The sequence below is a fragment of the Chelonoidis abingdonii genome, chromosome 1 (assembly GCF_003597395.2).
Source record: "Chelonoidis abingdonii isolate Lonesome George chromosome 1, CheloAbing_2.0, whole genome shotgun sequence".
In the NCBI taxonomy this organism is placed as follows: domain Eukaryota; kingdom Metazoa; phylum Chordata; order Testudines; family Testudinidae; genus Chelonoidis; species Chelonoidis abingdonii.
Window position 1 is genome coordinate 108,420,869 of NC_133769.1, and position 24,193 is coordinate 108,445,061.

The following is a 24,193-nucleotide window of genomic DNA, read 5'->3' on the forward strand; positions in this document are numbered from 1 at the left end:
CTGTACCTCAGTTTCCTCATTGGTATAATGGGCATATTGTTATTTGCCTTTCTTTGTGAAGTACTGAGGAACCATTGGATGAAAAATGCTTAGAAAATAAAGGCTTTCCCTGCAACATATGTCAACGTGCCGGTAACAAATGATTTTGTGAGGATTGGCATTTCCCCAGCAATAACTGAGGGAAAGAGATGGATCTGTTAAAATGAAAACAGGAGGAGGGTCATTAGCTGTCAGTCTCCATAAGTAAACACTTATTTGATGTGGTTCTTTAAAGTGAATAATTTGGAAAGCAACAATGTAGGTTTGTTTTAAATGCATCCTCTAAATATTTACACTACAAAACTGGACTTAAATGGGAAGAATGGATTTAAAAATCCCCGGAACTTTTGTCAGAGAAACAGATTGTGAAATGCCCAGAGGGAATAGAAGATTTATTTGGGGAAGGGGGGCGAGAGGTAGGAATTTTCCATGCTATTGTAAAACATCAGCTCAAATTATATGATCCCCACAGCCAGTGAATTGTAAAGATTCAATCAGCTGCCTTTTTTTTCTTTTCTGTAAAGAGAGAGAGAGAGGGAGACAGAACTGTTTCACCAACTTCTGTTGACTGTTCCTTTTTTCTCCTGATTGAAATGTGTTGTTAAACAAGATCCCACATAATCTCAGTAGAGGGTTTCTCTCTCGTTCTCTCCCCTTCTGGGAAACTGCGATCAGTGCCATCGGTATTTGATTATTTGCAAACTCCCTTTGCTTTTTTTTTCTCCCTCTCCGTCTCTGTGTCTGTCTCGCTCTCGCCTCCAATGCAACTTTTGCAGAAACCCCCAACACACACAGACATGTTGAGCTGAGAGCTAGGGGGATCGGCCGAGTCCCCCTTCCCCGACCCCAAAGTCCCAAATCGGGGGGAGCCTCTTACCACCCCTCCCCTCACCCTTGACCTGTCCACTGTGCATCGACCCTCCCCACACCTCTTCCACTCCCTGCTCCTTTTTTTGTGGTGTTTTTGTTAGATGGACAGGATCAAGGTTGGATTTTTCTGTCTCTCCCCGATGAAGTGAGGCGGTGATGCAGGAGGCTGGCAGCTTCGACTATACGGAGAGACACAGGCTCAAGATGGCAGATTTGTATTGAGTTTGGGGGGCTGAGATCTCGCTTCATTTTTTAAATGTTTTAAGATATTTTTTTTTTTTGCCATGAATAACACATTCTTGCACCGATGGCCCCTATGTACGAAGGTAAGGCAGCTCTGGGTCTTTTATTTCCTTCCACCCCTCCCCATCCCTGTCCTTTGGCCATCTCTTGGCACCAGGCACCCCTCACCTCCCACCAAAAAAAGAGAAAGAAAATGACCACAGATCTGAAATCAGCATTATAGCACAGCTCATTGTCGCAGCTGTGAAGTTAAATTTATGGCTCTGCCTTTTACAAAAATTAGTATTCTTAGTATTTGAATGGAGGTTGGTTTTAATTTGCTCTCCATTTCTTCCTCCCCTCCACCTATGATTGTCTGTAAAATTCCTCACCCCTCTTTATTTTATTTTAGTTTGATCATTTCGGTCCGTGGTCTCGAAGGGAATGGGTGGAAAAGTCCGTTTCAGTGCCGAGCCGAACAATGAAATTGACTAAGATTGCCCTGTAATTGCGTTTATGTGTGTGTGTGTGCGTATGTATGAAATGTAGTTTAAATTCAAGGGCTGAACACCCTATTCCTTTAGCCTGTACTCCAGAAAGCATTTGCTCTGGGGTTTTGCTGATCAACTGTATTTTTAGGTTAGAAAATAGCATATCTAGGCACATATGTCAGGAAAAAATTCTAGCAGCAGACTGTCTGTTCTTTCAGTTTCTACTTAAATCCAACCGGGTATTGCAGTGAAAATTGAAAGTGAACTTAGTTTTTCCCAGTTTTTAAATCTCTCTCTTTCTCTCTCTCTCTCTTCCTCTCTCGCTTTCTCTCCCTCTATTTAGGACTCGTGTTTAAAAATAAATCCGGCTTAATTTAAATCACCTAGCATTTATGTCCTTCCTTTCCGCTCCCCCACCACTTTTTCTGGTTGAGAACTGGTTAGAGAGCATTTATATAAACTGGATAGAAATCCCCAGTTTATTTTATTTTATACAGAAATGTCTTGACGATCGATTTATAGCAAGGGAGATTTTAATGTCTGGCCGGGGAAGAGGCATGCGGGAAGCAATACTTTATCTGTAGTGTGTCTGATAAAACTTATCTGGGAAGAAAATCTAGTATTGGTTGGAGTGTTCTAAATGAACCAGCTTTCCTGACGGTGTAAAGTTACCGATGTGCTTATTGATGGCTAGGACGCTTCAAGGTGGTTTAAAATTGTATGGCCTGTAAATAGTTTGAACTCTAAAAGAAACAAAGGGGATTGTTTGTAGGCAACAAAAATAAGTATTATTCCAGTCCTTTCTTCCCTGATCCTGAAGAGCATAGGTTTAATGTAGTCATTATTTTTTCCTGCAGTTTGAGCTAATGAAAGGCAAATGCAACAGATCTGCTGAAAAAAGAGAGTTTGCAAAGCAATGAGGGACATTTATTATTAAACTGTATCTGTAAAAAGGGGCTACAGTCAGCGCTGGAACTGTCTGGGGTGTTGAAATGAAATGAAATAATGTTTCTCTTTAAACAAATCCTGAACTCGCCCTCTGCTGGACGTTTAAGGTCTGTTTTAGAAAAGAAACTTACCACTGAATGAAAAACTGTTAGGAGCAGGCTTTGCCCTTCCAGGGGAAAAGAAGTGTCCCTATTTGGAAAGTCTTTCTTTTGAAATGCCCGTGTTCATGGTTGGATGATGTGAGGCTTGTAGCAGCGAGATGCTAACAGAAATTGGTAGTGGTAAGTAGGTGTCCACCCTGCTGTGGCATTTCACTTCCATCCTGACCTGCGTGATTCTCTGCTGTTCCTGTCCTGGGCTCCATACTTCCCAGCTGTGTAAGGGCATCAAATCTGTACCTGCCTCACTTCCCTGCTAGTCTAGATTTGGGGCCCCACAGATGGTAGCACGGCCAGTGCATTTTAATCCTGACCAAATCAGTTCCCTGCTGTTCCAGCGCTGGACCCCTTACACAGCTAGTTCAATGCACCTTAGGCCTGTCTTGCATCACAGTGCCTGCTATCCCTGTCCTGAGCCTCTCTGCAACAGTCTACTAATCAGGTTGGATTATGCAGTGATTTTGTGATGTGGACTAAAATCCACTGTGGGATAGGATGAATCTACCAAGATCATTTATGATGTCCCCCAGGTCTCCAGAAGAGGGACATGCTTTGAGCAGGGGGTTGGACTAGATGATCTCCTGAGGTCCCTTCCAACCCTAATATTCTATGTTTCTATGTTTTATGTTTAGTTTACTATCCCACTCAACCCCTTGATCTGAGGATAGAATAATGAACAGTGTCCATAGGGTAGAGTGAACACGATTTTTACTTTATCTCCTTTGTGGAAAACTGCTCATTTCTGTAAATGTTTCATTAAGCATCCTTTCTGCGAAGGTACATGGCACCATCCCCAATTGTGAAATATTATAGGAAGAACGAGTCTAATGGACATCAGCCTGGTGGGAGCCAGCATATGGGATTATTCTCTAGATCTGTGGTGACGCATTGAGGCTTTTAGCTGGAGTTTAGCAGTTACTGCACTCTCACTTCAGCTGCTTCAGAGCACTTGGGTGATTGAAAAAAACCCAACAACCTATAAAGAAGGCCTGTTTGGAGCCATGTATAACACTCTTGCAGCAGGGAAGGTCCCACAGCAAAACTTTGCAACCTATTAAGACATCCCAGTCCTTAAAGCTGGCAAATCTGCAACATCCCAACTCTCAGGAGACAACATAAGGAACAAAGGGGGTTGAATTTTGCATTAAAATAGGTTTGTGGGTTGGACTGTTTTTGCAGGTGGGAGGGTTTAATGGATATTCTGTCCTCCCTGATGGTCATGAAAGTTCTCTAGAGTTCTTGACACATTATAAGGCATGGATGGAAACTTGTATTTACTTGCATGTGGAATGTGAATCTACTCTTAAAAGGAGAGTGTGTGGTTCTGGTCTTTCCTTTCAGAAATGATAATCTGCATATCACAGGCTCTCTCAGAGCCTTCCTCCGGAGCATCAGGTATATTTAGGCCACCGATGGAAGCACAATAGCAGAGGTGTTGGATCAATACTGTAGTATATAACAGCTCCTCTGTTCCTATTGCTCGACTCTTGCACTGTCAACGATCACTGTTATAACACACATAACCCCCACACACACCCACCACCACCACCAAAACGAAGGATGGAATATGTGAGAAGATATCTTTCCCAACAGTGTGGGTTTGAAAGCACAGGCTCTTTTACAAAAATATGTTGTTAGAAAATGTGACACCCTAAAGGATTTATTAAACGATTCCAATACGTCTCTGTTTTAGTGAGCTACGTACAAAGACCTTTCTGAATACTTTGGTGAGTGCTGTGCATGACAGTACTAAACTGCTGGCCCAAGTAGCAGCTCTTGTGAGCCATACAGTGCATAATAAGTAAATACATAGGATGAAATCCTGGCCCTAGTGACATCGAGGAGAGTTTTGTCATTGACTTCAGTAGGGCCAGGATTTCACCTGCCACATTCCTGTTCTCCAGCCTTTCCTGTTCTTTTTCTGTTTTAAAACTGAAAGGGTCAAATGAAGGAAATAAAATAGACTGAGCAGAATAAAAATAGAAAGGCAAGTAAAACTAACATTCAACATCTGGGTTGGTTTTGAGTTGCTTTAATCTTAATGGAGATTGGAGAACATATTGAGCTAAATGCAAGAGTCACTGGGTGAGGTTCCTGGCCTGTGTTATGCAGGAGGTCAGGCTAGATGAGCATTACGGTCCTCTCTGGCATTAAAAATCAATTGTCCAGTTTCGGAGTTGGTGTTAACTGGTGTAGTTCCCCTGGCTTCAGCAGAGCTATCCTGAGTCACACCAGTGAAGCATCTGGCCCCATGACTCAGAGATGATGGCATCTCACCCTATATTGACATTACTGCTCAAATCAGTTGTGATACTCTTGGTGGGTGAAATTCTGCCCTGTGCAGAGGTGAAGCACAAAGCCTATGCACCACTGAAGTTCCACTCAAGCCCTATTTTAAGGGTGCATAAGATGGACTTAAGTGATGCACAGACTTTGTGCAGCCTTCTGCATAGAATTGAATTTCACCTGCCCTTTCCTGGGTGGCTCACCAGCACCTGAGATTGGCAGCCTTCAGAGCACAGCATAAAGGAGTGTTAATTCGCTTTAACCTTTATTTTTAGAATGATTATTGCCTCCTGTTTTGGTGTTATGCTGTTTTGCTTTGCGTATTACTTATCTGTGAAAACTTTGTTGCAATTTGCAGTGTATTAATAGCAGCAATGTCAGTAGTTTTATGTGTGGGTGGCTTATAGAATTAATATCTGTATTTTCTGTAAATTCTACCTAGCCACTACAGGGACATTGATGGAGCTTCATGCTGGCAGAAAGTCTGCCCACAGGGAGCTCCTTACAGGATCAGGTCACCGGAGGCATGAAATTCTGACCCTGAACATGTCTAAGGTCAGATCCTATTTAATTGGCTAGTGTTTTCCCAGAGCTTCTGGGACAGGCACTTTACAGAGGTAACGTGATCATTTTTAATGGTTTAACTGCTGGCGCTTTGTGAAGGGCTTTGCCCCAAAACTCTGTGCGCCGAGATAATAACTGAACGGCGCTTCCTGTTTATGAGGTAATAACCATCACCTGAGCTAAATCAGTGCAGGGACCAAAGTCACAGGTTTTTATTAGCTCAAGACATGGTTGTTTCCAAGATAACAGAACCCCCCCCTCCAGTTATAATTATTGTTTTTATTATACTGAAATGTCCAATGATTAGATATTATTGAGATGTAATGGGTGAGAGATGCTGTTTTATTTTCTGAAATGGACGAAACCCTGTAAGGGCTAGGATAGTGCGGGCCGATAGACAATGCGTTCTGAGGGGAACAGCCACTCAGAATGCAGGAATGTGCACACTGGCCACTCTTCAGACTTAGGCCTGGGCTACACTGGAAGGAGACGGGGGAGGGTTGAATTAAGATACTCAACTTCAGCTACGCTATTTGCGTAGCTGAAGTCGAAGTATCTTAGTTCGACTTACCTGGCAATCCTCATGGTGGTGAGTCGACTGCCGCGGCTCCCCCATCAACGCTGCTTACTCCTCCTGCCGGGGAGGAGTACAGGTATCGAGTCGGGGTTCGATTTATCGCATCTAGCTGAGACGCGATAAATCTATCCCTGATACATCGAACACTACCCGCCGATGTGGTGGGTAGTATAGATGTACCCTTAGATTTGGCTCCTGCATGGGCTTACATATCGGCTTAAGTTAACACAAGTGACAAACCACGTTGGCTTCAGGTGGATTCCTAACCTTGCATGTACAAAGTTAAGCACATCCATAAGTGTGTGCAGCATCAGGCCCAAATTTGAAAATCATGGTGAGTTTGCAGAATAGGGGCGTAGGTGCCTAAAGGTCAACCTTGGGCAAGTCACCATCCCTCCCAGTGCCTCAATTTCCCCATCTTTAAAATGGGGATAAAGATAGTGATCTCCTTTGTAAAGCTCTTTGAGATCATGGATAAAAAAATACTATATAAGATCTGCATAGTATTATTATTCATTATTTTAGGCATCTCAATGATTGCCCTGATTTTCAGAGGTGGTGAGTATCCACAACCCTAATTAACTTCAATAGGTATTTTGAACACTCATCACCTCTGCAAATTAGGCCACTTACTTGGAGATTAGGCTTGGATCTAGGTGCCTACTTTTAGTTACCCAAGTTTATAAGTTTGGGCCACCGCACAGCATTGGTTTTCAACCTTTGGCATATGGTAGCTGTGGAGAACCTCTTTGGTCATCTTCAGAGTGAAGGGTTTTGAAAGCCAAGCCATTGGACTATTGGGGTGTTTGGAGTGGAGGTGAGTCCTTGTGAGAGTCTCTGTGTCTCACAAAGTGGTCCTCCCCATGAGAAAGTTGTAGAGCCCCCCGCCCAATGATTACTGAAAACAGTAGTTCAGATGTGAGTACAGCATTCCTGTGTTCAGACCGGCAAAGACTATTCCACTTCAGGATGAGGTAGCATGGACCAGTGGTAAGATCAAGTGTCTGGGGAGCTGGTTTGGTGTGTGACCTTGGACCTGATTGTTAGAGTAGGATTTTCCAAAAGCATTGGATGTTGGCTTTACTCTGCTCCCATTGAAATCAATAGGTTTTTATGCAGTAGAGTTAGGCCAGGGCTGTGGGCTTTAAAAATTCCACCCTTAATTCAGGAAAGTACTTACATATGTGTCTAGCTTTAAACACAAGAGCAGTCCCGTTGACCTAGGCTCTGTGCCTTAGTTAGTCCATTTGTAAATGGACCCACTCACCTTTACTAAGGAATTTGTATACTGTAAGTTCAGTGTATTACTGTTATTATAGCTGTCTCTTATTTGTTGCTCTAGTGGAAGATTTATTTACTTTATCCACCCCTTTATTAAGGACCAGTCCAGCTACAAACATTCCTGCATAACAAAAAGAGAGAAGTAAACCCTAATTAGAAAAAAGGGTCTCTTACCTATTTATATACCTAAATATGGATTTAGGAGCCTAACTTTAGGCATCCTCTTTTGAAACTGTTGGCCTAAAAATTATAGAGATTATTTCCGTTTTTTAACCTTTCTAAAAATCTATATTCAGACTCAAATGATAACTTTCCTCCAAGTCAGCAGCTGCTCAGTTTTGTGTGTATATAGCACAGAAAAATCAAAGGCACTTTATTTCCTGTGAGCATTTACAGCTGACCAGTGGAGAAAGTGGGCCTGATTCTCCTCTCACACCAGGGTAAGGCCCCGATTCATGAAAGCTCTTGAGCATGGGTTTAAGTGCCTTTCTGGAATATGGATGCTTTTCTGAACTGGGACCTGAACTAAGAGTCATTCCATTAAGACTAGTGGAGTCACACTGAAGTAAATGAGCTCCCTGTGTTCTGATAGCATGGTATGAGGTACATTTCTGGATCCACACTTATAACCTTAGAGAATCAAAAGTCTGGGTTAAAAAGAATAAATAAACCCTACTGTTTATTGGTATAATAATAATAAATTCCCACTGTGCACGTGTGTAGTTCTTTACATGTTCAAAGTATTTCATAAACTGGCTGACGACTCCAGATGAATTTCAAGCTAGTGGAGGAATGTCAGCCCTGGAGAATGAAGTCCTCTACTTACCTACAATGTGGGTACCAAAAGGGCAGCAGCACTATGAACTTCCCCATGCCCAAGCCTCTCTAGCCAGTTCTGGGCTTGATTCTGATCTCACTGATACCAGGTGTAAATCAGCAGTAATGTTACTGAAACCAGTCGAGTCACCCAGGTATAACACTGGTGTAAGTGAGTTTAGAATCAGGACCCATAGACTGAATCCTGAAGTCAGTGGGAGTTTTGCTGAGTTGAGGACTACAGAATTTAGCCCTTTATTTTTAAGGTCTCCCCAGCAGTTTGATAATGTAGCAGTGTCTGTCAACTTCCAATGAATGGGTCATTTGATTAGAAAAGTTGAGCACTGCTTTGAATCACGCCTCTTTCTCTTCCCTGGTCGGCTTCCAGTGTCTGCGTTGACATCTGCCTCGAGAAGGAGAACGGGTAAAGAGATCGCTTAAGGCTGCCACATTCAAAATGTGATAAACTAGTCACACGACAAGGTGATGATGTTCTGTCAGACCCAATGATATTCCAGGATGCTTGGCAATCCCAAGGAAACTCAGGAGGGCAGCAGTGTTTCCTGTTCATTATAGTCTTTACGCTTAAGGGGATTAGCAAGGTTTGATCATCTGGAATAACATTTCCACAATGCAGAGCTCCTCACTGAACTCCTCTAAAGACTGACAACTTCATCGGGACATAGTGGCTGTGCTTAAAGGGACATGCCCAAATTTCACCCCCCATCAGAATATCAGCTTTGTTTCCCACTGTGCTCTCCTGATCCTGGAAAACTAGGGAAAGGCAAACAGGTTCATGTAAACTAGGAGCCAAACCTGGGTCCAAAACTTGAACAAAGTTAATTTAGCAACTTCCCTGTCCTGTTGTTTTTAATTTTTGTACTTCCTGGCTCCAGCTGGGAATGGAAGCAAAAGGAATGCTATTGCATGAGAAATTCCATTCCCAGGAGATTCCCAATTCAGTTCCACATGATCAAGAAATTCATATAATCTGGGTAAACTTTGGTGAAGTATTAACATCTTTGGAGGTTTAATTGATCTGATTCCTAATACTGAAATTCTCCCATTACTACTATCAGCCACTCCAAATCGAGGGCTCAAACACAGAAGCAATGCAAATAGACCCACTGGAAGACCCCTGCAATCTCTGAGGGTAGAATTTTTTTGCAATCTTATGTCTGCACATAATGCGGCAAAGGCATGTATGGCTGTAATATAATCTCTCCTTTCCATCTGCCTGCTCCATTCTCAGGCCAGGTGATTGAAATGTATAAAAATCTAGAGGTGCATCCAGTGTGTGTGTGTGTTTCTGTGTGTGTGTGCGTGTGAGTTAGTAAATAGGTGTGCGTGGCATGAAAGCTGGATAGTTTTAGACAGCATTGGTCCCAACATTCTCTTTTCTCTAACATCAGGTCAGCTGTACCAATGTATTTGCCATTGTATCAATGAGGCTCTGCTTTTATCGTTGCCTAGGAGGACAAGAAAGAGTCTTTCTTGCTTATCATTTTAGGTTAGTGAGTGATTGCTTTTGGATGTAATCCAATTGTTTTTTTCATAGATTCCAATGCTGGAAGTAACCACTCTGTTCATCTAGTATGATTTCCTGTAAAACACAGGCCACAGAACTCCCCCCAAATAATTCCTAGAGCAGATCTTTTAGAAAAACATCCAATCCTGGTTTAAAAATTGTCAGTGATGGAGAGTCCACCACATCCCTTGGTAAATTGTTCCAATGCCTAATTACTCTCATTGTTAAAAACGTATGCCTTATTTCCAGTCTGAATTTGTCTAGCTTCAACTTTCAGCCATTGGATCACATTACATCTTTTTCTATTAGATTGAAGAGCTCATTATTAAATATTTGTTCCCCATGTAGATACTTATGGACTGTAATCAAGTCATCCCTTAACCTTTTCTTTGCTGAACTAAATAGATTGAGCTCCTTGAGTATATCATTCTGAGGCACGTTTTCTAATCCTTTAATCCAGTGATACTCAGAGTGAGGCGTGCAAGCCATCAGTGGCTCTTTAATGTGTCCCCTGCGGCTCTTTGCAGCACATAATATTAAAACACTGTGTGATTTAATTATTAGCCAGTCTAAGTTATTAACCAATCAGATGCTTTTACTATGTTATTAACCAGTTGCAGGTGATACACTAATAATACTTGGCCAGTCATTTTGCTGTGAGAATAATGTATTTCCCCATCATACTGTTTACATATGAATATGTAGTACTGTAGTAAATGAAACAATGCATTCACACTACTGTGGCTCTTTTGGATAATGTTGATTGCTGATTTGGCTTCTGAACCACTGAAGTCTGAGTATCACTGCTTTAATCATTCTTGTGGCTCTTCTCTGAACTGTCTCCAGTTTCTCAACATCCTTCTTGAATTGTGGGAGCCAGAACTAGACATTGTATTCCAGCAATGGTTGCACTAGTGCCAACTATAGAGGTGAAATAGCCCCTCTACTTTTATTTAAGATTCTCCTGTTTATCCTGTATATCCAAGAATTGCATTTACCCTTTTGGCCATCACCCTGGGAGCTCATGCTCAGATTATTGTTCCCCGTGATCCCCAGATCTTTTTTAGAATCACAGCGTCCCAGGATAGAGCCCTCATATCCTTTAAGTATGTCTTACATTCTTTGTTCCTCGATATACACATTTATATTTGGCCATAATAAAATACAGATTGTTAGATTGCATCCAGCTTGCTCCTAGCAATTCAGATTGCTCTGTATCAGTGCCCAGTCATCTTCATTATTTATCACTCCCTCAATTTTTGTGTCATCTGTAAACTTTATCAGTGATAATTTTATGTTTTCTTCCTGATCATTAATAAAATGTTAAGTAGCATAGGGTCAAGAACTGATCCCTGCCGCACCCCACTAAAAACACACCCATTTGGTGATGATTACTTATTTACAGTTACATTTTGAGACCAATCATTTAGCCAGCTTTTAATCCATGTAATGTGATCCATGTTAATTTTATATCTTTCTAGCTTTTCAGTCAAAATGTCATGTGGTACAAAGTCAAATGCCTTACAGACACCTAAGTATATTACATCAACACTATACCATTATCAATCAAACTTGTAATCTCATTAAAAAAAAAAAAAAAAAAAAATATCAAGTTAGTTTGACAGGATCTATTTTCCATAAACCCATGTTGATTTGCATTAATTATATTACCCCCCTTTAATTCTTTATTAATCAAGTCTCAGATCAGCCGCTCCATTATCTGGCCCAGGATCAATGTGAGACTGACAGGTCTATAATTATCTGGTGCGTTCCATATTCCCTTTTTAAATATTGGCACAATGTTAGCTTTCATTCAGGCTTCTTGAACTTCCCTGGTGCTTCAAGACTTATTGAAAATCAACGTTAATGATCCAGCGAGCTCCTCAAACATCTTTTTAAAAACAATTTATCTGGACCTGCTGACTTAAAAATGTCTATCTTTAGTAGCTGCTGTTTAAAATCCTCCTGATATATTACTGGACTGGAAAGAGTGTTAGCATATATGAGTACATCACTTGTTTCCTGCCCCCAATACAGAACATAAATATTTATTGAACACTTGTGCCTTTTTGGTATTATTATTATTGATAATTCTGCCATTTCTGTACAGTAGAGGACCAATGCCACTGTTAGGATTCTTTTTGGTCCTAGTATATTTTTTAAATTCCTTATTGTCCTTAACACTGCTGGATATAGATTTATTCGTGTGTCCTTTTGCTTCCCTTATCAATTTTCTGTAATTCCTAGCATTTATTTATATTCATTACTAGCAACTTCCTAGTTTTTCTGTTTGTTGTGTGTATGTATATATAATATATATGTATATTTTTTTACAGCTGCTTTCACTTGCTCACTAACCATGTTGATTTTTTAACCAATATGGCTTTCTCCCTCAATTATGGGACTGTGGCTTTTGGGGCATCTAGTAAAGTAAATTTCTTAAACAATTCCCAATTATCATTTACATTTTTTTCTTTTAAAATTATTCCTCCCAGATGATTGGCTCATCGTTGTTTTCAGCTGAGTGAAATTGACCCTTTAAAAGCACCAAGGATATATATCCCTGGTCTGGACTACATTCTGCTTGCACAAGTCAAGATCCCTAGTTGGTTTGAACTAGAGTAAATGGTGGGTTCTCTGGAATTTGAAGTCTTTAAATCAAGATTTGAGGACTCCAGTAACTCAACAAGAGGTTATGGGCCTACTACAGGGGTGGGTGGGTGGATGAAGTTCTGTGACCTGCAATGTGCAGAAGGTCAGATTAGATTATCATGATGGTCCCTTCTTGTCTTAAGTCTATGAGTAACTTTTACCTAAGTTACTATTAATTTCTAGTTCTGTGATCAGTTCCTCTTTATCTGTCAAGACAGGGTCTAGTATAGAATTCCTCTGTGTTGGCTGCAACACTTTTTGAGTAAGGAAATTCTCATCTATAATGTTCAGAAAGGATGTTTTAGTACTGGGTGCATGAGATCTCCAGGATATGTCACTCATATTGAAGTCTCTCAGAACAGAACATTTTTTTCCTACACATTATAGATAGGTGTCAAAGGAGCCAGTCATCCTGTTCCTAGTGTGATTTAGCAGTTGGTAGCAGACATCAACTAATTACCCCACCTTGTGCTTTATCTGTTAGGACATTGACCCATAAGTATTCAGGAGCATTTTCTTCTGAGTTATCAGTGTCTTGGAAACAGGTTTGGAGCGTCTTTATTTATTTCTGATTAAAGACCAAAAGGACCCATAAGATGGCAGCCAACCAACAAGATCCCTGCCAATCAGTCATATTGTTATAGGGGCATTATGCCAGCACTTTTGATGGGAGTTCTGGAACACACACAGTGTAGTGGTGTGAGAGAGACCAAGCCTGAATCAGTCAGACTGAGAGAATATCCTGCACAAGGAAACTTGCAAAGAATTTCTGAGAAAAACTAGTTTTTGAAAATGCTTAAACAGCTTTGCACAGATGCTTTTTGCTTCTTGGGGCAAAAACTGTAAACACTTTTATATTTTGAAAATGATTGGCCAAATTCTATTCCCAGTTACAGAGACATCAGCGCCACTGGTGTGTTTATTTTCCATTTCACAGTTGTTGTTCCTGGAATGTCTCCTGCTCAGCAGCTGTTTGTAGGCGTCTTTTTCTCTCCCATCATAATGTACCTTTTCTTCCTGTTCAAGGCATCCATAATCCTCTCTTTGTGACATCATAGTTGTTTCCGTAGCAACAGATTATGATACTAGAACAGAGGATAATGTCAAACAGGAGGAGGAAGAGATAAATTATGATGTGTATGTAAGAGAGAGAGAGAAAGAGAGAGAGACAGAGAGTGCATGATTATATATTCCTACATATATTCCAAGGATGCTGTCTGTCTGATTTCTTTTCTGTCTTACTTTCCTCTGAAAGGTAGAACCCCCCCTCCCCCCCCACAGTGGATAGCACAATATGTGCACATGTTATGGGTCAGCTCAGGTCTGGTTTGCTGTTCTTTATTCTTGATATCAGCGATAGCCTCTCCTGTAGGTGCATCTACACTAGGAAAAATTGGAAGTATAATTCACCACCGATGCAGCTTCACAATCGTTATTACTATTTGTTATGTGTATTACAATAGCAGCTAAGAACATAAATCAAAGGTAATTGTGCTAGGTAATGTACACAAAGAAGGCAAGTATCTTTCCCAGATAGCTCACAATCTCATGTCAGAAAGGACACAACAGGTGGCCACATCAGACAAACAGACTGTGTGTGGTTGGGAGGATAAGGCAACAGAATGAACAGTCGTAGCAGAAATACAGAAATCTCACCAGTGGTAGAAATGGTGGATGTTTCAGTGTAGACAGGGCTCATACCTTGGTACCACCAGCACTTCTGGTCTAACCCACTAGGGCCACAACAGTGGTAAATATGTCAGAGATCTGTCTATACTTTACTTTCAGCAGTACTATTGTTGGTGGCATTGCACTGGTGGTGAAGTAGGTACCTGATTTTTGGCAGTATTGATGCACTTTTGGTGGCTCAAGAGCATTACCTCAGACATCTGCTGGCTTTGCCCACAATGTGATTGAAACTGCTGGAGTAATGTCTGTGGTGGTCTCTATTTCCATGGATAGAAGGGATGGTCATATGTTTAAGGCTTGACGCTGGGAGTGAAGGGCATTTAGCCAGGTGCATTATGGACTTTTTTTTACCTTCCTGTGAGGCATTTTGCACTGACAGATTCCAAATACAGAATGCTGGCAGAGAAGGTCTTAATATTTTTAAGCAGGCTTGCAAAATGATCTCACTTCTCCCTCCAACCGCAGTCAACTGATAGCCACCATTATCAACCTCACTATGCAAAGGACTGGCCTCAGAAGTTGGGGGAAAAGTTGGTAAGAAGCTTCTTGGGACATGTCCCTAGCTTATTGGATACATTTTACATTGAAAGTGTGTGTGAAAGTGGTGAAAGGGGGGTATGATAGAGGTATATAAAATCATGAGTGGTGTGGAGAAAGTGAATAAGGAAAAGTTATTTACTTGTTCCCATAATATAAGAATTAGGGGCCACCAAATGAAATTAATGGGCAGCAGGTTTAAAACGAATAAAAGGAAGTTCTTCACACAGTGCACAGTCAACTTGTGGAACTCCTTGCCTGAGGAGGTTGTGAAGGCCAGGACTATAACAGGGTTTGAAAGAGAACTAGATAAAATCATGGAGGTTGGGTCCATTAATGGCTATTAGCCAGGATGGGTAAGGAATGGTGTCCGTAGCCTCTGTTTGTCAGAAGAGGGAGATGGATGGCAGGAGAGATATTGCTTGATCATTACCTGTTAGGTTCACTCCCTCTGGGGCACTTGGCATTGGTCACTGTCAGAAGACAGGATACTGGGCTGGATGGTCCTTTGGTCTGATCCAGTATGGCCATTCTTATGTTCTTATGTTATGATGTGATCTTTAGATTCCCCTCCTCTCAGTCTAACCGCCACCTCTGAGTGCTGAAATAGCCAGACCAGTGGTCTGATTGGACATGGCAAACCCTGTGTGACACATTCATTGTCCAAGGAATAGTGTATAGCAGGCATGGCCAAATTGTGGCCAGCAAGCCACGTGTGGCTGTTTTACCATTAAAGCGTGGCTCGCAAGCGCCCCCTCCTCCCGCCTCCCCATTCTCCACCTACCAGACCTGGGGGAAGGGATGGGGAGCTTGGTACCTCTGCCTTGCAGTGGGGGGTGGAGGGGAATAGGAGCTTCTGTCCAGTGGAGAGGGGAGCTTGGGGCTTCAGCCCTGTAGGGCACACCTGCCAGGGCTCAGGGCTTCAACGGGAGTGGGGCTGAAGCCTCAAGTCCCGGCTCCTGGCAGGTGTTCTCTGGCTCTCGAACTTCTGAGTAAGTTCTGAGTAAGTTTGGCCACCTCTGGTGTATAGGCTCTGTAGGCCAACATGCAGGCACTCAGATACCAGAGCGATCAGTGCAAAATAAGAACTTGAATAGGATAGAATGTGGTGACCACTGCTGAATTACCATTCTGAATCTCTCTCATGTAAACTGAATCATTTGGGAGGAAATGGGATTCTTTTCATCTTCAGGCTCTCTGTGTCCACCTCAGGAGCATGACAGTGACACAATTTACTTAATATTTCAGTCGCCTTTTACAAGCCATAACTAATCCTCACTACACCCTGATGAGGTAGGTCTGTGGGTGGTGGTATTATTTCAATTTTACAGAGACTTTAAATGATGTTCCCAAGGCCTCATAGAAAGACAGTGGCAGTGCTGGGTTTAGAATTCTGGGATGCCTGGTTCTCAGCCTTGTGCTCACTCTACTAGACTACAACACATCTCTGTGACTTCTGAACTTTAGGTCAGGGATCTGGGATCCCCATAACATCTGGGAAGGACAGATTTTGCTACCATGTCAAATGGTGGGTTTTACTGAGCTGTTAGGGTGGAGAGGACAGACCGGGAATTGAAGTGTCTCAGTTTGTGTGAAGTGTAGTCAGGGGTTAAAGTAGTTTGGAGTGTACCTGAATACAGAGCACCTGTCTGGGAATTAGTGGGGAGGACACCTGGATGGGTCACAGAGAACACAGGTTTACATTGCCAAGTCCTGAAACTGTGACACCCCGCATTTGTAGGCTTCTCCTCATGAGTGGTATTTTAGACCAGCAGGGCCAGTGCTGAATGACTGTGGAGACTGATTTTTTTTCAGTCCAATTTTGATGAAAGCACGTAAACAAATTGGCCTACTGGTGTCAGAGGGCATCATTATGTGGGGTTCAAATTTGGGGATGAAACATGGTCCTTTCTTTCCTGGTGAAGAAAACCAGGCGGGGAATGTGGTGGAAACAGCATCTCATGTCACTCTCAGGCAGCCCCCTCTGATTGAGGTTGCTGATGAGACCCTGGAGGGAGCTCTGTTTCTGTAAATTTCTATTGAAGCACTTCCTATGCTACAAGTGCCTATCCTATAGATTTAAATATGCAATACAATATAATGTGAAGGGCTGCCCATGAATAAATCCTGCCACACCCAGTCCCTAACCTCGAAGCCCAAGAAAAATCACAGCCTTTTCTTCATGCCCAGTAGATTAGGAAGACCAGGCTCTGGCAGACCAAGAGGAGAGTTCCAAGCTCCAGGATCCCTCATGGAGAAACCCCCTCCATTTATAGTGAGAGAGTTCTGGCTGGAGCCCCTGTACTGGACATATTTCAACTGTGTCAGTAGGACCAGGTCCTACGCAATATTGGTTAAACATGTTGAATTCTACTTATTGCTTATTGACCCAGCATACTACCGTAATTTAATGGGCTCCCCCGTGTGCAACCCCATTTAATAAGCAGGCTTTGTCATGCTGCAGTAACCTAAGTGTCTCGGTAGTCTCAAGATGTGGTCGCCTGTAGAATGCATGACACCAATCAAATCTCAAGGCGAATAAGGCGGGTGACAACTGTGGCAACATCCTTGCATAGGAGGAAAGGTTGCACCTTTCTCGCCAGACTTAGCCGAAAATGAGTGCTTCTGGCCACAACCACTACATAGACATCCAGGAACATCCCAGGATCTAACAACACACCAGAGTCACATATCGTGTGACAAATGGGCCATTGAGCTCACTCAAGCAGGGATGAAAATCCATGTTCCATCCACATTTCTGGCTGCTTCACCAACCCACCAGAAACCTGCATCCCCATAAAACTCCCTCTCTGTGAACATCAGACTGTGTTTGTGCTCCGCAAAGGGGATGCAGTCGTTTTATACACCTGTTATAAAGTAGCTGTGCAACATGATGGAGAAGTTTGTAACCCAGACCTGAGACGATCCCATTGGTGGTGACCATTTGTTTTCTTGCACTGTCATTTTCTCATTGACTGGAAAGTGAGTTCCTGGAGAATGAAGGCTGGCAGTTTCTTATAGCTTGAATGCTGGAGCAATTGGAAAGCACATGTCAGTATGAAAAGGAAGGAGAGGATGCTCTGTGTGTGTGCAATCACAAGTGACTGTACATATGTAAGGCCATGGCAGGGGCTGTGGGCCACAGGGCATGGAGGGTTCTGTCAGCTGTGTATAGGGAGGGCAATGTATGTAATTCTCATTAGGACCTTTTTATACTGCACTGTCAGTAAACTACATTTGAATCCACATTAAAAAATGCTAAAAAAGGAAGTGCCAGAATGCAGGGCACTGGGAGGCCCAGCGTGGGAGCAGGGGGAGCTGGGAAGAAGATAGGGCCAGTGGGGGTGCTGGCAGAGGCCCCAGGGAGAAGAGGCTGACTCCCCGCAGAACCTGTCCTTGCTACCTTCTCATTATCTGTGCCTGTCTCCTGCTCTCCATGGGGGAGCTCTGCTATCCAGGCAGCCTTGCTACCTGACTCCAGCTCTGCCCTGTCCCAGGCTCCTAGTGGCTCCAGCTCCTATATTCCCCTCTACAATTCCGCCTGCAGCATCCCCAGCTCCTTCCTCACTCAGCCACCACTGAGGGATGCCCCCGGGTCCAGCACCATCACCTGCTGGCTCAGGGGACGCTCTGCAGCTGGGGAGGGAAAAGAGCCGCCTGGCCCTGGTCCAGCAAAAGTACTGGAACACAGTTCTGGCTGCCCAAAAAGGTGTTGTCATGGCATTCCTGAGCGTTCCAGCATGACTTGAGCACTCACGTGAAGGCCCCCTTAGGCTGTCAGCGTGGTGCAAAGAAGCCTCAGTGTGTGTATGTGAGACTCTGTCAGGATGGGAATTTGTGCCCAGAGGATCCTGCGTCAGTGTGTTTGGTGACTGTATGGATGTGTGCACTGGACATGTGAGGTTGCTTCAGCATTTCTGTGCATTGGGACCGAGGTCAGTGTGTTTCTGTAGAGGGATGTTGTGACAGCGTGTGTGAGGATGGCTGAGTGTGTCTTACCAGTGAGAACCTTCTTTAGGAGTGATCTGTAACCCTGGATCTGCCAGTTCACCTGGCCTGCAACTTCAAAAGCCATAGGACCCCACCTACTGCTCTGCTGATGCATATCAGCCTTCACCATTGGCATCGCTGTGATTCCAGTTTCGGGGTTCTTCTACAGCTCTGCTAATGCACCCTTCACGATTTCAGTCCCAGACCAAATCATGCCAGTCACCTGAGTGCAAAATAGTTCAGCAATATAGACAAATGCAGTATCAGGGGATCAGTATTTATCTATCCACCCATACCATGCCATACCAATACCAGTCACCATGATAGCTGAGGTAAACTCATTTCAATAGAGGAGCTGAGTCTTTTCCAGAACATTCCTTAGGCCTCTGAGCCATCGTTATGTTCCAGTTCCAATGTGGATGGTTGCATTGCATGGACAGTGTGTCCTGTCTCCGGAGTTGCCCCCTTTAGGATTGGGTTTGGTCTTATAGTCAATCCGATTTAAAAGTTTTTCCTTTTCTTCTGAAATCATTCCAATTTCCCAGAGGAGCACACGACTCATCATCAAGTTCTACATTTCCTCTCAGACGGTGTTTCCCAAACTTGGGACGCGGCTTGTGTAGGGAAAGCCCCTGGTGGGCTGGGACGGGTTGTTTACCTGCCCCGTCTGCAGGTCTGGCCAATCACGGCTCCCACTGGCCGCGGTTCGCTGTTCCGGGCCAATGGGAGCTGCTGGAAGTGGCACGGGCTGACGGACATACTGGCTGTCGCTTCCAGCAGCTCTCATTGGCCTGGAGCAGCGAACTGCGGCCAGTGGGAGCTGCGATCAGCTGGACCTGCGGATGTGGCAGGTAAACAAACCGGCCCGGCCCGCCTGGGGCTTTCCCTACACAAGCAGCGTCTCAAGTTTGGGAAATACTGCTCTAAGCTATGAAAGACTGAAGAGATTTCAGGCAAAGGATGCTTTTCCTGCTGTTTTCCATCAGACACACAGCCTGGGCTGTCCTTGCCAAAGAGGCTCTGAACTTTGAAAACAGTATGGGGAGAGCAAGGGAGGAGACGATGCAGTATGATTGAACTGCAGGGTAGGGCAAGTTTTCAGGTGAGATCCCTGTGACTTTTGATACCGAGAGTAATAAAACAGATGTTTGTGGTTGCAGTGGGGGTGAGTGGGGAAAATGTGTGTATGTCATTTGGCATTGCTGGAACAAGTCGCAGGTCATCGATTTTCAGTTGCATTTAATTATGTCCCCACAGCAGCTGTCAACAGCTGGAAAGTTCTCTCGAATGCTTTGCAGATGCAGTCAGTAGTCCTGTCCGCCTCACTCTCTGTCATTGCATGTGTTTGCAAAGTGGCCTGATCTTTTCCTTTCTTTCATTCCCATCATATCTTTTGCAACATTTCTATGGCTCATTAGCACAATATTCTCACTTCCTCTCTTAGGGTATGTTTATGATGCGATAAAAAAGCTGTGGCACCGAGTCTCAGAACTCAGTCAACTGACTCAGGCTTGCGAGTTCAGGCTGCGGGGTTGAAAATTGCCATGTAGACTGGCCTATGTCAGCTGACTCAGGCTTGCAGGGCTTGGGCTACTGGGCTGTAAAATTGTAGTGTAGACATTTGGGCTCAGACTGGGGACCTCACAATGGGGCAGGATCCCAGACCCCAGTCTTCAGTCCAAGTCTGAATGTCTAAACTGCAATTTTGCAGCCCCACAACCTGAGACTCATGAGTCCTAGTCAGCTAACACATGCCAGCCACGGGTGTTTAATTGCAGTGTAGACATACCCTCAGGCATGGGCTGGAGCCTGGTCTCTGAGACCCTTCCCTTTTGCAGGCTCTCAGACCTTGGGCTCCTGCCCAAGCCCGAACAGCTACCCTGCAATTTTATAGTCCTTCAGCCTGAGCCCTGCGAACCCCATTCAGCTGAACTGGGCCATTCACAGCTGTGCCATGGGTCTTTTAGTGCAGTGTAGACGTAGCTTTTCTCTGCTAGCTTGGTTGAATGCCACTGGCAGCCAGTCACTGTAAAATACATCAGGTGGTGGGAGGAGACAGGAGGAAAGGGGAAGCCTTGTGTCTGGAGACAGGGGAGTGTTAGTGAGTGACATTCTTGTTTCCCGGTGCACTAGCCATTAAAGCAATAGCTGAGAGTCGCCCTGTGCTCAGCATGTGTGTGAATTTGTAGGTATGATACATTGCACAGCAGCTCAGGTGGGGAAGGTCTGCCAGTGCCTTCTCTGTTACTAAACCCCAACTCAAACAGGCCTTTTCAAGTCCCAGCCTGGAAGACACCATTTTAAAAAAGTTGCTAAAACTAAAGTAGCCCATTATTATTATTTATTGTGATTTTATTTATTTGTTTGTTTATTTATTTATTTATTAAATCGTAGCAGAATAGGCACTCTCAACCAATTCTCCTCCTCTAACCCCACATTCAGCCATTCATGACCGCTGCTCTTCAGGTGCACCCTGTGACAGTTTCTATAGCACTGTATAACTGGCACAACGCTTATGGGGTGTTTCTGGCATTTGTGGCTGGTAGATGGTAGATAGCTGAGCAAATCTACCCCAGCAGAAGACTCGACACAGAGAAAGCAAACAAGCTTCCAACCCCCATGGATAGCCAACTGGTAGATGTAGGGGCCACCCCATTCTGCCCCATTGCTCCCGCAGCCACTAGGATTACTGGGGTTTATTTATGATTTTATTTGATTGCAGAACCAGGGTTTTGCAGATAGAAACCATCTCATCCCGCCATCAGAGGTTTTTAATGTAAGTGATAAGGACATTGCCAAAGCATTTTAACACAACAAGAGAGAGCTTCTAAACATCCAGGCATAGATTTCTAGCCCATCCAGGGTTTTCATGGCAGTGAACCGTGGATAGCATTTGCCAAGGGATATAAAGGACTCAGGCTTTCTAAATCCACTGATGTTCAGTGGGAGTTGGGCACCCAGCTCCCATAGGCTCCTGAAAAAAATTCAGCCTGTATGTATAGAATTGAATGTGTGTGTGTGTGTGTGTAAAAAAATTCCTGTGAAATAAAGAGAGTAATACTGGAAGACTCTAAAGCTACAGGGTTCAGGTGAGAGCCTGGGAATGTAATCACTTGGTAAACTTGGCACAAGCAAACAATATGTATTTTAATGTGGCTAAATGTAAATATTTATATCTAGGAACAAAGAATTTAAGGTGTCCAGCTGTCCTGATTTGATAGGGACAATATCGATATTCAGGGCTTTTTCTTATATAGGTGCCCATTACCCCCTATCCCTGGTCCCAATTTTTCACACATGCTATCTGGTCACCCTAGCCATACTTACAGGATGGGGGAGCCCATCCTGGGTAGCCGTGAAAAGATTTGGAGTTATTGGTGGATAACCAGCTGAACATGAGTTCCCAGTGTGAAGCTGTGGCCAAAAGGGCTAATGTAATCCTTGCATACATAAACAGAGGAATCTTGAGTAGGAGCAGAGAGCTTATTTTAGCTCTGTATCTGGCACTGATGTGACCATTGCTGAAATACAGTGTGTGGTGCCCACAAATTCAAGCAGGATGTTGATAAATTGGAGAGGGTTCAGAGAAGAGCCAGGAGAATGATTAAAGGATTAGAAAACATGCCTTACAGTGATAAATGCAAGGAGCTCAATTATTTAGCTCAGCAAAGGAAAGGTCAAGGGGTGACTTGATCACAATCTGTAAGTACCTACGCAGGGAACTAATATTTAGTAATGGGCTCTTCAATTTAGCAGAGAAAGGTATAACATGATCCAATGATTGGAAGTTGAAGCTAGACAAATTCAGACTGGTGTAAGTGTTTATCCGTGAGCGTAATTAACCGCTGGACCAACTTAACAAGGGGTGTGGTGGATTCTACATAACTGACAATTTTTAAATCAAGTTATGAAGAGGACTGTACTCATTTGTTCTCCATGTCCTCTGAAGGAGGGACAAGAAATAATGGGTTTAATCTGCCGGAAGGGATATTTAGGTCAGATTTTAGGAAATTCTTTCTGTCAGGGTAGTTAAGCTCTGGAATAGGCTTCCAAGGGAGGTTGTGGAACAGGTTGGACAAAGCCCTGTCAGGGATGGTCTTGGTTTATTTGGTCGTGGCTCACTGCAGGGGGCTGGATTGATGACCTCTCAAGGTCCCTTCCAGACCAACATTTCTATGATTCTGTGACTAGTCAATTAGATTGCTCCTATTATCCAGCACATCTGCACAGATTTAGCTCTGTATGTTACTATATTTATCGTCACAGTGAACCTCTCTCTCTCTGTCCCCACCCCCCATCCCAATTGCTTCTCTCTTAGCAATGGGCACAGCTAGTTGCTGGTAGCAAATAACGCCCCCCCAGATTCCCTCCCTGCAAGGAAGCCAGCCTTCTACAGGCAGCTTTGCTGTTGCAAGGGAGCTCAGACAGAAGCAGCCCCTCTCTCCCCTCTCAAGCCCACCTTCCCTCCCCTCCCCTCTTCGCCCACAGTTGTTCGTTACACAGTCACCCCCTTCATCTGGCACCCGTGCAGTCACAGCTCCTGACCCTGGCCGTGGTGCCAGGGGCTGGAGTTGCTTGTCTGTGAGAATACAAGGCTCAGCCCGTTGCTGGCACCAAGCGCTCTTCAGCTTCTTGATAATCACCCCGGGCTTGGGCTGGTAACTTGTCTCTTTTCATTCTTATTTATTTATTTATTTATTATGACTGTTCTTTGAATTTTTCAGCAAAGGAATTTTATAGACAGCAAAGAAAGAACTTTGCTGCAGCATTTAGGCCACATTCTCAGGTCTGGGCCCCAGTGAGCTCTGCACCTTTTTCCACCGGCTGAGGGTCTGGCTTCTCCTATTCATCTAATTTCCGAGGACTTTTGGGGCCTGTAGCAGTCAATTTATTTTACTTTAAAGGCTCTTCACTTAGAGACACTTGTGCTGTTGCTTTAGGAGGAACACATGGAAGAGAACAAGGCAGGCCTAGTTTTAGAGAATGGAGGCAGGAGGTGTGCTGAATTACTGCTGAGTTGCTTTGGAGGCTGACTTGTAGTTTTAGTAGGGTGACCAAACAGCAAATGTGAAAAATCAGGACAGGGGGAGAGGGGGGGTAACAGGAGCCTATATAAGAAAAAGACCCAAAAATCGGGACTGTCCCTATAAAATCGGGACATCTGGTCACCCTAAGTTTTAGGAATGTGTGTGATGTGGAAGTGCACGTATACATGCCTGTGTATATTTGGACAGGTGTGTACACATGTAGGGGGAGGAGCCTGTAGGCTGCTGAGAACCTCCTGTGACATCCTGAATCCCCTCAAATCTCATCAAAGTCTGTGGGAACTGAGAGCCGTAAGCATCTTCGCAGGATTTTGTACTATGTGTCTAGAACTGGAGAAGGGATCATAGGTGACTGTTGACCTGTGTAGGAAGACACGTGGTTTATTAACCAAGGCTAAGAGAAAATCACAAACTGAAGGCTAGGAGATGGATGTAAATCCTGAATCCTGTTTGCTTAAATGCATTTCATTCCAGTGTTAAGGAGATTTTTCCTTCCCCCA

General features: G+C 43.7%; 1 protein-coding gene across 2 annotated transcripts in view; it reads left to right on the forward strand.

The window, feature by feature from the left end:
* Nucleotides 1-771: 771 nt before the first annotated feature.
* The window catches only part of HIPK2 (homeodomain interacting protein kinase 2), a 195,432-nt gene continuing 172,010 nt past the window's right edge, over nt 772-24,193 (forward strand). For both annotated transcript variants that reach the window (XM_032781963.2, XM_032781964.2), the window contains exon 1: nt 772-1,235. In XM_032781963.2, coding sequence (XP_032637854.1) covers nt 1,217-1,235 — 19 coding nt within the window. In that variant the 5' untranslated portion in view covers nt 772-1,216. The remainder of the gene's footprint in view (nt 1,236-24,193) is intronic.